The sequence below is a fragment of the Akebia trifoliata genome, chromosome 1, assembly GCF_017979445.1.
Source record: "Akebia trifoliata isolate Shusen 1 chromosome 1, ASM1797944v1, whole genome shotgun sequence".
Classification (NCBI taxonomy): domain Eukaryota; kingdom Viridiplantae; phylum Streptophyta; class Magnoliopsida; order Ranunculales; family Lardizabalaceae; genus Akebia; species Akebia trifoliata.
This window is the reverse complement of record NC_141375.1, coordinates 28,158,643-28,171,619: the sequence shown is the minus strand read 5'-3', so window position 1 is coordinate 28,171,619 and position 12,977 is coordinate 28,158,643. Positions and strand designations below refer to the sequence as shown.

Genomic DNA, 12,977 nt, shown 5'->3' with positions numbered 1-12,977 from the left:
ATGATGTTAGAGTTGCTTTAAGATGTGGCAAAGCTAAATAAATCCATCTCATCAGATTCATCTTTAATCTTTCATTTGTTAAGGTCGCTATGAATCTTGAACAAAGTGCCACCAAAGCCGGGTCAAGTTTTAGAGGGCTAAAAATAATTAAATTGCAGCTACAAACCTTTTTTTTTTTAATTAATAAAATTTTGACGCACACCCTGTATATATGCGTATCTGTAGATATTCATATGCATTCAAATCCAAACTTCCAACAAAATTTCTTTCAAGAATCTCTAATTAACTATAAATAATATAGTTTAACATTGTTGCCTTCTACACACAAAACCATCGATTGAAAGTCGATTTCCTCCCCCAACAATAACAAATAGCAAAAACAAATTGTTGTGCAAACTTCAGTACAACGGATGTTCATAAATAGTCTCAATATCTAACGATATCAGTATTTCTAAGAACAGTACTTTAAGTATTCCATGTAGTCTAAATCTTCAACATAAGTTAAACTAAAAATGAAATAATAGAAGATCATCAAAGCTCTCCTGAGGGAAAATAGAGAACTAGGAATTGTGAATAGGTTCCCATATCAAGACAATTCAATATCTTGGATATGATGGAGGAGTCCCCGTATGATCAGTTGGTGGCTGTGGTGTTCTAGGTCTCGCATACTCTGCAAATATAACCCAACCGTCCAGAAACTGCACACAACACAAAATCAGATTACAAGAGAATTGTTGGAAAAACCATAAAATATAAATGAGTAGTTCTGAAGTGTTATGTTACCAATGTATTTCAATCACATTAAAAAGAGAATTTATAGGAGGCAATAAGAATAATGATTTTCTGACACCCCCTCTGACATACTCTCCCTGACGTGGCATGTACCAAAACCATAGATTTTCCTCGGGATACACTACTGAAGATATTTATGGGGATCTCCAGTTGTGTTATCCCAAGGGTAAAAAAATCTATGGTTCTAGTATAGAAATCTGATTTTATTGAGAATTCTTGGATGAATATTACATGAACCCCATTAAGGTATTTATAAGGATTACATCAACCAAGATATTAGAGACAAACCTAATATAGATATACTAATGATCTATAATTCCTAGTTTAGAATATCATAATAGATATTACTAAATATTTTATTCTCAATCACCACATCAACCTTCCTTTTATTATGAGATACATTGACAACGATACAATGCATCTCATGCATCATAATATGATCCACCTCTTACATCTAGCTCATGCCACGTCAGGGGGACATGTGTCAGGGGGCATCAAAAAATCATGACTCTAAGAAAAACTATGCTTTATGAAGGCAAATGTTGGACAAATAAGTGATAAACCAAAGGGAAGTCAACAGAGATGGTTTGGTCATGTAAAGAAGTAATATAAAAGTTAAAGGCTCTAAAAGAGTGAGAGGAAGACCAAAAAGGAACAGAATTAATAGAATTGTATGAAGGCACAACATAAATCCAACCAACTCAATTTTTTTGAAAAAAGCTTTGATGCTGATGATGACCTGTCCAGCTACAAATCAGTACGAAATAGATTAATATTAGCTCACCTTGCCATCCATGCCCTTTATTCCTTCTGCAGCATCATCTAAAGATCCATATCTTACGAAACCGAAGCCTTTGGAATATCCATTGACACGGTCAGTCACAACCCGAGCTGTAAATCAAAGGTTGACGATCAATCTTCCACTGAAGTAATTTCCTACAGAATCCTTAAAAAAGAAACAGTGAAACACATACCATGGAGGACTTCACCAAATTTTGCAAAGGCTTCTCTTAGTGCCTCTGATGTAGTACGTTTGTTAAGTCCTGTGGAAAAATCCTGGATAGTGTTAGAAACTCAAGATAACACATGAAGTTAAAAGGTTGCTTCACCAATAGCAGTTCAGCTTGAGACATAGAAGCAGGAAAACATATTAAACTATTAACACCATTAAACATGGAAAAAAAAAACTTGAGCACATGATCATTGAATTTATCATCTAACTGCAAAGAAGTCTCTCTTTTTTTTTTTTTAATATTTCAAAGAAAGGTCTTATATCACAAAAGGTTTAAAATCATTATTGTTCAGCAGAAATTCATACTGATACACTGGGAAAATCACTACTACATTCCATTACACAATGACACAAACCAAAAAAACAAATCTAAACTATGTTTTACACATGATTAACCAGAAAGTATAAATCTTAAAGAAATTAATCTATCATCACAGCTATATATACTAAAAGAATCACACTTTTGTTCACTGATACCTAGCAGTACCCTAGGATTACTAAGATAAATTACATTCAACGCTTAGATGTCCCAAAAATATGATGTTACGTGAAATAATACAACCACTCATGACACATTTACATATCAAAATCTATCTAATATGGATCAAAAGTTACCTTACATATTTATTTTGGAAATCAATACATATGGTACATGGTATGAAACCTTTAACCATGTGAATGGCAGTACGGCACTAATGCAGGGCTATGATACCTAAACTAAAACACGTGTCTGAGATCAAGAGTAGATTACTAAAAGCAATAAAAAACATAAATTGACCCTCATTCATTCATAACACAAGAGAAAATCAAACAAATAATTATGTTAAGAGTTCAAAGCAATCAAACCCACGAAATTAGATCTCCCAAATATGAAGATGATGAATGTCAATGGAAGATTGGACTTCCACTAGCTTAAGGTTTAAATCACTAACCCAATATGAAATATTGATCTCTTCAGGGATTTCAATAACATTTTTAGCTCAAAGGGTTGTAATTGTGGAAGCTTAATGATGTATATGGTGATGTAACCTTGTTCGAATTTCTAGCAACTTTAAATCCAAATGAACAAAGGAACAAGTTGAAATTAAGGTTAGATGTGTGGAGATGGGTTGTTGAATGGTTGGGCAGCAGGTTGGGTAATAGAAGGGAGGGTTTAATGGCTTGGTTGGGTGGCAAATGGTAGGGTTAGGGTTTAGTTTGGGCGGTGTGTGGGGTTTTTGGATAGGTTTTAGGTGAGTTGAAGGTTAGATTGTTGGCCTGTTTTAGTGCTACAGCAGGGGCAGCACGTGTAGGGTTAGTGTTTAGGGTTTAAATGAGGTATATATGGGTTCCAAGGGGTTCGGTTGGGATGGCATTAGTGCTGCAGTTGGGATTAATTTAGAAGGTTTCTTGGGAGAGAGGCTTCAGTTACGGCCAAGATTTAGGGCTGCAGTTGGGGAAGCAGTTTGGCTGGTGTTTGGTGGTTGTTTCGTTGATCACAAACAGAAAGATAAAGATGGATGAAGAAGGAGAAAAAAATAGATTAGAAGAAGATACATTGAATTCACACCAAGAAACACTAATGGCTTCACACCACACACTCATCCTATCACTGGAAGCTCTAGAGGAACCTGTAAAAAACAATGTGTATTCATTCACTGCCCCTGAATAGAAAAGATAAAAATAAATAAATAAAAACCCTAATAAGAATTGGCCCATGGGCCTCATGCCCCCATGAGGCACACTTCTACATAAGACTTCAGTCTATAGAATATTATAAGTCAACTTTTTTACTCTCTTGTACTATGCTAGTAAGGTAATGTCAGCCAAAACCAAGATGTCCCATTAAAAGAAAAAATCTCAAGACACTAAACTAACTTCGAAGAAAGTCCAATAAAAAGTAGAATAATGCTGAAGTGACCTCAGGCTGGAACCTCATATCGCACTTCTTGACGTGAAAGTGTATGGGAACCATAGATGCGTTTCATCAGATATGAGTGAAAAAGTATCTATGCTTCCCATCCACTTTCATGTCAAAAAGTGCAATATGAGGTTCCAACTTGAGGTCACTCCAGTTACGACTCTAAAAAGTATAACTACTATTTCAATTTCCATTCCTAATTAGCATAAAGATGATTTTGGGTACGACATTCAACTTTAACTTTAAGCATTGCACTCATGGAATAAATTAAGTAAATCGTGTACCCCGGGTGCTTAAGGTTAACTAATAAAGCTCCCTTGAGCTAGTGGCCTTGAAGGTTTGAGGAGGCTTGTGGAGAAGGTAGTTCAAGCTAAGTATGGGGAGAAAAAGTCTGGTTGCTTTAGTGGTGAGGCTAGGGGCACTTATGGGTGAAATGTGTGAAAGGGGATCCTTAAGGGCGTTGACCATTTTGCGAGATAGACTAGAAATAGAGTAGGGTCGGGGGAGAAGGTTAGATTCTAGGAGGAGTGGAGGACACATGGTGTTGTGACTCGTCTTTGTCAACCCAATACCCTACCTAGTACGTTTGCTTTTTCAAAAAGAATTGTTCAATGAAAGATTGTCTGGCTAGTAATGGAAACACTCGTTCTTGGGATCTGGGTTTAAGGAGGAACTTCAATGATTAGGAGTTAACAGAGATTACATCTCTTCTTGTCTTTTTGAATTCTTGTTAAATTGCGGAAGATGACTTGGATAGGATGAAACTGTTCAAGGCTAAGAACAAGAGATTTTCGGTTCATTCATTTTACAAGTGTTTACTTCTTTTTGTTGCAGTTTCTTTCTCGACGCCCATCATCTGGTCTAATCTCGTTCCGTACAAAGTTTCCTCTTTTGTATGACTTGCTTCTTCAGGAAGAATCCTCACCTTGGATAATTTAATCTCTCAGTACTCCTAACTTTTGTTCTCTGTGGTCAAGTAGTGGGGAATCCATGAATCATATCTTAATCCACGGTACTTTTTCCCAAAGCATTTAGACATCCTTCCTATTTCGATTCCAGCAGGATTGGGTCTTTCCACAATCTTTCTTTTCTCTTTTGGAAGGGTGGACTTATAATATCTTTCATCATAGAAAAAGACACCTTTGGGCAATCCTTCCTTTTGTTGTGGCTTGGGGTCTTTGGAAGGAGAGGAATAACAAGATTTTCTAGAGTAAGGATAGTTCGTCCCAAGCAGTGATTCTAGAGATTTTGGTCCTTCTATAATTTTGGTCCAAGCTTAGCAGGGATTTTGAGTGGAATTACATTTCAGGATTTTGTTTTCAGTTGGAATTCTATTTGTGACACTTAGCTTTGTTGCTTACACTTTTGCTTTTTGTTTTTGTTGTAATCTTCTTGTTTGGGGTCTATCTCAGCTCCTTTTTTTCTCTGTTTCCTCTTTAATGAAATTATGACACTAATAAAAAGAAAAATATTTTTGTTAACTTTCACTAGGCACACGAGATTAGTGGGTCAGTAATTACTAATTAGTAGGTGAAGTTGGGTTTTGAATCCAGGTCGTGGTATCAACACCGACAAACTTCAACCAACTTAACAAGCCAGCACCTTCATATACTTTAGAAAAGTATTTGAACAAAAATAACTAGAAATGAAAGCATGCTTCATCACCAGAGTTAGGGTATAGTGCCTACGAACATACAATGGAGTAAGCTACCAAACTTTAGGTAAGACGGTAAGAAGAATCATCTTCTTTTTTCGTTTACCCCTTTCTAAATGCTTGTCATGAAGGAAACATTATAGTTAAAGAGTTATAAACCTAGGGTCTTGAAGAAAAACCAACCAAGTACTTTCTACATAAATTATCCGATTAGGAGTGATTCAAAAGGCTCAGAAACTTCTACATAGCAGCACTCATCCAAGCATGAAACAAGATCAATTTTTCCCTTCCCAATCAGAGGAAATTCACCTCAATTAGTTTAAAATCTTTCATTTTGGCCACAACTTTCCCCGGTTAGCCATATAAAGTTGTGGCCAAAATGAGAGATTTTAAGCTAACACGTTGAGAATCCGTAGATGGGTAGTAAAGAAATCTTCTAATAAACCTCAAAATAGAGAAGAACTAACAAAAGCTTAAGTTGGGTTCTTTTGGGGTTTTTTTTTTCCCCTTCAAGTACTCGGAGTTGGCGTTTATGAAACAAAATTTTCAAAAAGATGCAACCTTTACAGTAAAAAACCAGAAAAAAGAAGTTATGCAAGTAATAAAAAATACAGAACAAAATCAAATCAAGATTGAACGAAGAACACTTATTTAACTTGAGAGAAATCTAGGATTTTGAGAAGGACGATAGACGTACCAGACACGAAGAGGTTGGTAGAGGGCTCGGCTGGTGGAGGAGCCGTAGCTGAAGCAGTTGTAGGTGGGGGAACGAAAGCAAAACTCGAGAAAAGCCGTTTGCTTAGCCCACGCGTAGCCGCCGCTCGAATCGCCATGGCTTCTCTAGTTCTTACTGCTCTTACTCTCCTAACAAAACGAGAACAATCACTCCAATGCGATTTTTATTTTATTTTTTTGTTTCTAGGTTTAGTATTGTTACAAGTATAGAATGAATAGTAAAAGAAAAGAGAGAGATAGAGAGAGAGACATTTTCCTTACTAGCATAGTATTATTTTAAGTCTTACTAAGGTTCGTTTTGCCTAGGACTGTCAACGGATATATTTCCGATCGGATAGTGCTATATTCGAATTTAAATTTAAATTTTTTTAGTGATATCCAAATTCAAATTCGAATCCGATCGAATACCACTAACAAATATTCGAATTTGTATCCGAATAAATTATTGGATATCCGATATTATCCAATTCGAATCTAAAATTTACTATTCAAAAATTATCCAAAATTATTTACTATTCAAAATATCCAAAATTTATTTGGAGAAAAAAAAAAAAAAACCTAACCTAACAATGTCGTTGAGCTATTGAGAGAGAGAGAGAGAGAGAGAGATTCCGATGCCAATTCATCTACCTGATGCTCGTAGCCCGGAGAAAGTGATGGTTATGCCGTTATGAAACTCGCATAATAAAAAAAAAAATAGGGTTTTAGTTTTATTTTGAGAGAGAGGGAGGGAGGAAATACCTACCTTGATATTCGTCGGTCGGAGAAAAAGGTGATAAGTGGGAGCTTGCACAGTCGAAACCCATTTGTTGGTTCTGCATTTTGCTGGTTCTGTGTTATGGGTTGAGAACATAAACATTTGAACTTTAGTTTCGTTGTAAAACTTGAATACACGATAATATATATATATATATGGGACGGTTCAAGGGTCATACGTAAAAACATATGAAAAAACAATGGTTTTTCAAAATATGGGTTAGAGGTTTTGGATTGAGCTGATTTTTTGCAATGATGGTCACTATGATGATAAGATCATCCTCACAAAAAATCGGTTTAATCAGAAACTTCTAAATCCATCAAAAGTGATTTACAAATTGACAAAAATTGGCAAAAAATCGACGGTCCACATTCTAAATCACTTTTAATGGGGTTATAAGTTTTAGATTGGACTGATTTTTTTTTTTTTTCGGATGATCTTCCCATCATAGAGATCATCCTCACAAAAAATCAGCTCAATCCGAAATTTCTAACCCATATTTTGAAAATTTATTAATGTTACATTGTTTTTACATATGTTTTCTCATATGGCCCTTGAGCCTGACCCATATATATATATATATATATATATATATATATATATATAATATATATATATATATATATATATATATATAGATATATATATATATATATATATATGGGAAATATTCGGCACCAAACATTTTGGCAAAATATTTTTCAAAACATAGGTTAGAAGTTTTGGAATGGGCTGATTTTGGGTGAGGACGATCTCTACGGTGAGGAGATCATCATCACCAAAAATCAGCCCATTCCAAAACTTCTAACCCCATCAAAAATGGTTTACAAAAATGGACAGTCCACGATTTTTCAACTTGTAAACATGGGGCTAGAAGTTCTGGAATGGGCTAATTTTTGGTGAGGATGATCTCCTCACCGTAGAGATCATCCTCACCAAATATCAGCCCATTCCAAAACTTCTAACCCATGTAAGACAAAAATTGTTGGCTAAAATGTTGGCCAAAATGTTTGGTGCTGAATGGGACCCTATATATATATATATTATATATATATATATATATATATGGGAAATGTTCAGCACCCTAAGTTTTACCACACACTTTAACAAATGTTTTTGTCCTACATGGGTTAGAAGTTTTGGAATGAGCTGATTTTTGGTGAGGATGATCTCTATGATTAGAAGATCATCCTCCCCAAAAATCAGCCCATTCCGAAATGTTTAGCCCCATGTTTACACGTTGAAAAATCGTGGACCGTCCATTTTTTGTAAATCAATTTTGATGGAGTTAGAAGTTTTGAAATGAGCTGATTTTTGGTGAGGATGATCTCCTCACCATAGAGATCATCCTCACCAAAAATCAGCTCATTCCGAAACTTCTAACCCATGTAAGACAAAACGCGTTTGTTAAAGTGTGTGGTAAAACTAAGGGTGGCGAACGGGACCCTATATATATAGGTCACGTCACGTTCAATGGCAAACTTTTTAGCAAACTTTTTGGCAAAACATTTTTTCAAAACATGAGTTAGAAGTTTTGGAATGGGCTGATTTTTGATGAGGATGATCTCTACGGTGAGGAGAACATCATCACCAAAAATCAGCCCATTCCAAAACTTCTAACCCCATAAAAAACAGTTTACAAAAAATGGACGGTCCCCGATTTTTCAACTTGTAAACATGGGTTAAAAGTTTTGGAATGGGCTAATTTTTTGTGAGGATGATCACCTCACTGTAGAGATCATCCTCACCAAAAATCAGCCCATTCCAAAACTTCTAACTCATGTTTTGAAAAATGTTTTGCCAAAAAGTTAGCCATTGAACGCTACCCTATATAGGGTAGCGTTCAATGGCTAACTTTTTGGCAAAACATTTTTCAAAACATGAGTTAGAAGTTTTGGAATGGGCTGATTTTTGGTGAGGATGATCTCCTCGTGGGCTGTCCATTTTTTGTAAACTGTTTTTGATGGGGTTAGAAATTTTGGAATGGGCTGATTTTTGGTGATGATGACCTCCTCACCGTAGAGATCATCCTCACCAAAAATCAGCCCATTCCAAAACTTCTAACTCAAGTTTTGAAAAATGTTTTGCCAAAGAGTTTGCTAAAAAGTTTGCCATTGAACGTGACCCTATATATATATATATATAAGGGCGGTTCGACGGACGTCTCCAAAATCGGACAAGAAACTGATGTTTCTCGAACGTTTGATGGACGGAAATCAACGGCGCAGATTCGTTCGAACGTCAGTTCAATTGTTAAAAACAGAGTTTCTGAAAATTGCAAACAACTCCCTCGATTTTTACAACTTATTAAACTAACCCCTCGTTCTCTCTTTTCGTCTCGACAGAACGACTAAGACTTCAGTTCTGTTTTCGTCTCCATCGAAATACCTCGACTGCAGACCGCTCTCTCTTTTTCACAATTTTTTTTTGTTCTGTTTCAAATGCAACTTCTCAACAGAGAGAGATGCTTCCGTCATCTCCGAGGGAGACCCCATTATATGAAAGCAACTCCTCAAGTGGATTTTCACCTTATGAGGACTTCCATGAGTAGATAAACTAAATATATATGGCACTAAAAGAGGAGTGTCCAAAGGTTTGTGGTGTCCATTGACTGCAAACATTAGAGATGTGAAATTATTGTGATTTATTTCACTCAGTGATGACCTTGGAGGAAGATCAAGATTTCATCTAAGTAATCTTTGAATAAAAGCAAGCCAAGGAAATCGGCTTGCAACGAAGATGATGATTACGTGCTTTCCCGGTAATTGAAGGAAGCTTTTCAGTTTGGCGCCCCTTCTTCACGATTATGAATGATGTACATTGGAGAAGCTGTTGACCTTTTTTTTTTTTCTTTTTCTTTTCTCAAATGAGTTGGAAGGTGTTTCTGGGTCACGGGAATTCCATATTTTTTGTAAGTATAAATTTTTGTGTTTGGAAGTAAATAAAGGCCGTTGGAAGAGCAGCAAATCTCTTTCTCTCTCCCTCTCTCTCTGTCACACAGACACACGCACACACACAGCCCGCATGGCACGCCTTCACACACAAAAGTGAAACTCGACATCACTTTCACTCCACTCAAGACGAAGACGAAAACAATCAGTTTAACGTGAGGGAGTTCTGTCTGGTTTTCTGTCGAGACTCGATCTCGATCGAGCGAGAAAGAGAGAGAGAGCGAGCAGTCCGCAGTCGAGGTATTTCGTTGGAGACGAAAACAGAATTGAAGTCTCAATCGTTCTATCGAGACGAAAAGAGAGAACGAGGGGTTAGTTTAATAAGTTGTAAAAATCGAGGGAATTGTTTGTAATTTTCAGAAACTCCGTTTTTAACAATTGAACTGATGTTCGAATGAATCTGCGCCGTTGATTTCCGTCCATTCAACGTCCGAGAAACATCAGTTTCTTATCCGATTTTTGAGACATCCGTCGAACCGCCCCCATATATATATATATATATATATATATATAATATATATATATATATATATATATAAATATAAGTTTTGCTCTGCAATATGAATACATAACACATGTCTTTATAATCAGAGTGGATATTATCGAATCGAATTTCGTAACATCCGAATTCGTATTCAAAACTCATTCGAATGTTAAAATAACATCTGAATCCGATATCCGATATCCGAAAATTTCGAATAATATCTGATTTTTCAAATTCGGATTCGGATTTCGGCTATCCATCGACACCCCTAGTTTTGCCCAAATGGTTTACCACATTAGCAACCCAACACCATATACCTGTAGACTTCATGAAAAAACTCAGATCCCAAAAATTCATTTTGGTGTTGATCCAATGTTTTGAAAATAGACAACTATAAACTTTCACCTAAACCTCAAGCATAAAATTAAAATTCAATGGAGAAAATAAAAAAATGAAAATTTTCTTTTTAAAGTTCATAAAAAAATTTCCTCTACAATCCTAAAGCATCCGATCATGTTTTCGGCTACTACAAAATGAGTCCAAGGACCCTTCGTAAGGGTGAAATCCTTACTTAGTAAGGCTATTCGGACTAAAATCAATGAAAACAAAAAAATTTATTTACAAATTTCTCCCTCCCTTCACTACAATCGAAAAATCAAAGGGTCTCTCTACACCATGATTTTAAAACTCAGTTTCGTGTCTCATCTTGTCCATGCCAGATACCGAGTTGTCTTAGATGAGATTTTCAATACATTTGAGACACCTCACTCAAAAAAATAAAAAATGAACGTGGGGTTTAATATGTCATCCAAAAAGTTCACTTATCTGTCCGTCTCATCCAAGCCTAATACTAAGACGACTCAAGCAATACGTCTCGGTCTCAAACAAGTTGTGAAACCATGGTTTGCACTAATGTTGACCGAACGAAGGAGTTCCCCAACAAACCTCGTGAAGTAAGAGAGTGTTATTCTACCATTTTGATTTAGGGATAACCAATTTCTTACAATGTTGACTGACCATAAGGACTAGTAAGAAAAAATCCAAATTTTATGTAACTTGTAGGACTTGCAAAATGCTTTACATTGTCCAACATCGATGCTCACTATCTTTAATCCTTGATGACTAAAGAAAATCCAACTTTTCTGTTACTTTTGTGAATTGAAAATGTCTTACAATAGCGAGCCTTGGTGATGTAAAAAAAATTACAACTCACAAAAGATAACAGAAAATTTAAATTTTAACTAGTTGTCGAGTCCGTTCAGCACTATAAGACAATTTTTTTAAAGGTCAATAGGGTTAAGGTAGACCCAGACCAACTACAACCTCAGGTAAAGAAAACCTTTATGATCCCGATTAATTATAGAACCGAGGTTACAAAGGAAAGCACCACTATCTAGTTCAAAACATTTCATAGAGTTTTGGGAGGATGCAAGATAATCTGCAGCTCAATTAATTTCCTTGAAAATATGGTTGAAAGTGTACTCGTGTAAACTAAGAAGGAGCCTTCTAATAGAAGGAATTAAGTGGATAACACTCCATGGAGTACTCCATTGGTCGTTAAGGATATTGACAGTCGTTAAGACGTCTGCCTGAACCCGATTATTGAGACAACCTTTTGCAATACACATCTTGAGCCCTTCAAGGATAATATGTATTTCGTGATAAAGGATTAAGATGGGATTCGCATGACCTGCAATAACAACTATCATTGATCATCTTTCCTCCAAGTTCGAGGCTTGTAGGGGAGTTTTTTTTTATAAGTGAAATTTTATTAATATTAGGACAAGGAGTCCTCAAAGCAAAAAATACAACCTACAATCTCCTACCACTAACAGCATCTTACCTAAACAAAAAATAATCCTCCAAAATCCTTGAATTGCTTACACTAAAAACCATAACAAATCAAGGATAGATATTAAAGATTAGCTCTTGCATTGAGTTTTCTTTCCCATCACACATGCGCACATTGCTCTCTTTCCTCAATCCCCAACAAATTGAAAAGGCACAAATTTCCAAAGAATCTTCATCCTACTAAAAAAAAAAAGGTAAACTTCCAACTAAACAAGAGAAAAATGAAAAAATACGGTTGACAACAAGAAACCTAAAACAAAGAGAGAAAAATAAGATCATGCCCCGGAAGCCAACTCACAATGAATAAGAAAGTGATTCACCGACTCCCTAATCACTTTACACGAACAACAATAGTCCACCAGAACAAGACCCTTATGTCTTAAAAGATCAATCGTAGGAAATTTATTCAGAGCTGCCAACCAAATGAAAAAAGAAAATTTTGGTTGGCACAAAGGAAGCACAGAAACAAGGGTCTTGATTCCCTTTTAAAACTGAATAGAAAAACTTAACCAAGAAATGCCCATCTTGACTACCTTTTCAAATTCAACAATTTATCATGTCCAGGGAAGGGTTCGTGGAAGCAAGCAAGTCTATGATAATGGTTAAATTTCCAATCTCCCAATCAAGAAGGCAAAGACATGCTTCTTTTCCCTTAAGGATAATGAGTACAAACCAGGACACAAACTCTACATAGGAGACTCACTACACTAACAATCCTTTTTGAAGAGCTTTAATCATCCTAACTTAAAGTTTATAGAGAAAAACTCTCTTTTGTCCTTGAGGCTTGTCGAGGAGCTCCAATGAGCCTTAGACCGAAAATAGTATAGTGAAAAACATTCTC

At 35.9% G+C, this 12,977-nt stretch overlaps 1 protein-coding gene across 1 annotated transcript; it reads right to left on the bottom strand.

The window, feature by feature from the left end:
* Positions 1 to 337: 337 nt before the first annotated feature.
* LOC147411445 (organelle RRM domain-containing protein 2, mitochondrial-like) lies at positions 338 to 6,286 on the bottom strand. Its single transcript, XM_086448730.1, has 4 exons — positions 6,056 to 6,286; positions 1,767 to 1,835; positions 1,577 to 1,683; positions 338 to 698 (listed from the first exon to the last, which is right to left on the bottom strand). The coding sequence occupies exons 1-4, from the start codon at positions 6,189 to 6,191 to the stop codon at positions 597 to 599; spliced, it is 414 nt and encodes a 137-aa protein (XP_086304856.1). The 5' UTR covers positions 6,192 to 6,286; the 3' UTR covers positions 338 to 596.
* Positions 6,287 to 12,977: the final 6,691 nt, after the last annotated feature.

Excerpts from the sequence above, each read along its gene's own strand:
- LOC147411445 (XM_086448730.1), bottom strand. The coding sequence starts at position 6,191 with ATGGCGATTCGAGCGGCGGCTACGCGTGGGCTAAGCAAACGGCTTTTC. Across the intron at positions 1,836-6,055 it reads TACCAACCTCTTCGTGTCTG|GACTTAACAAACGTACTACA; the intron begins GTACGTCTATCG and ends ATTTTTCCACAG. Across the intron at positions 1,684-1,766 it reads ATTTGGTGAAGTCCTCCATG|CTCGGGTTGTGACTGACCGT; the intron begins GTATGTGTTTCA and ends TTTGATTTACAG.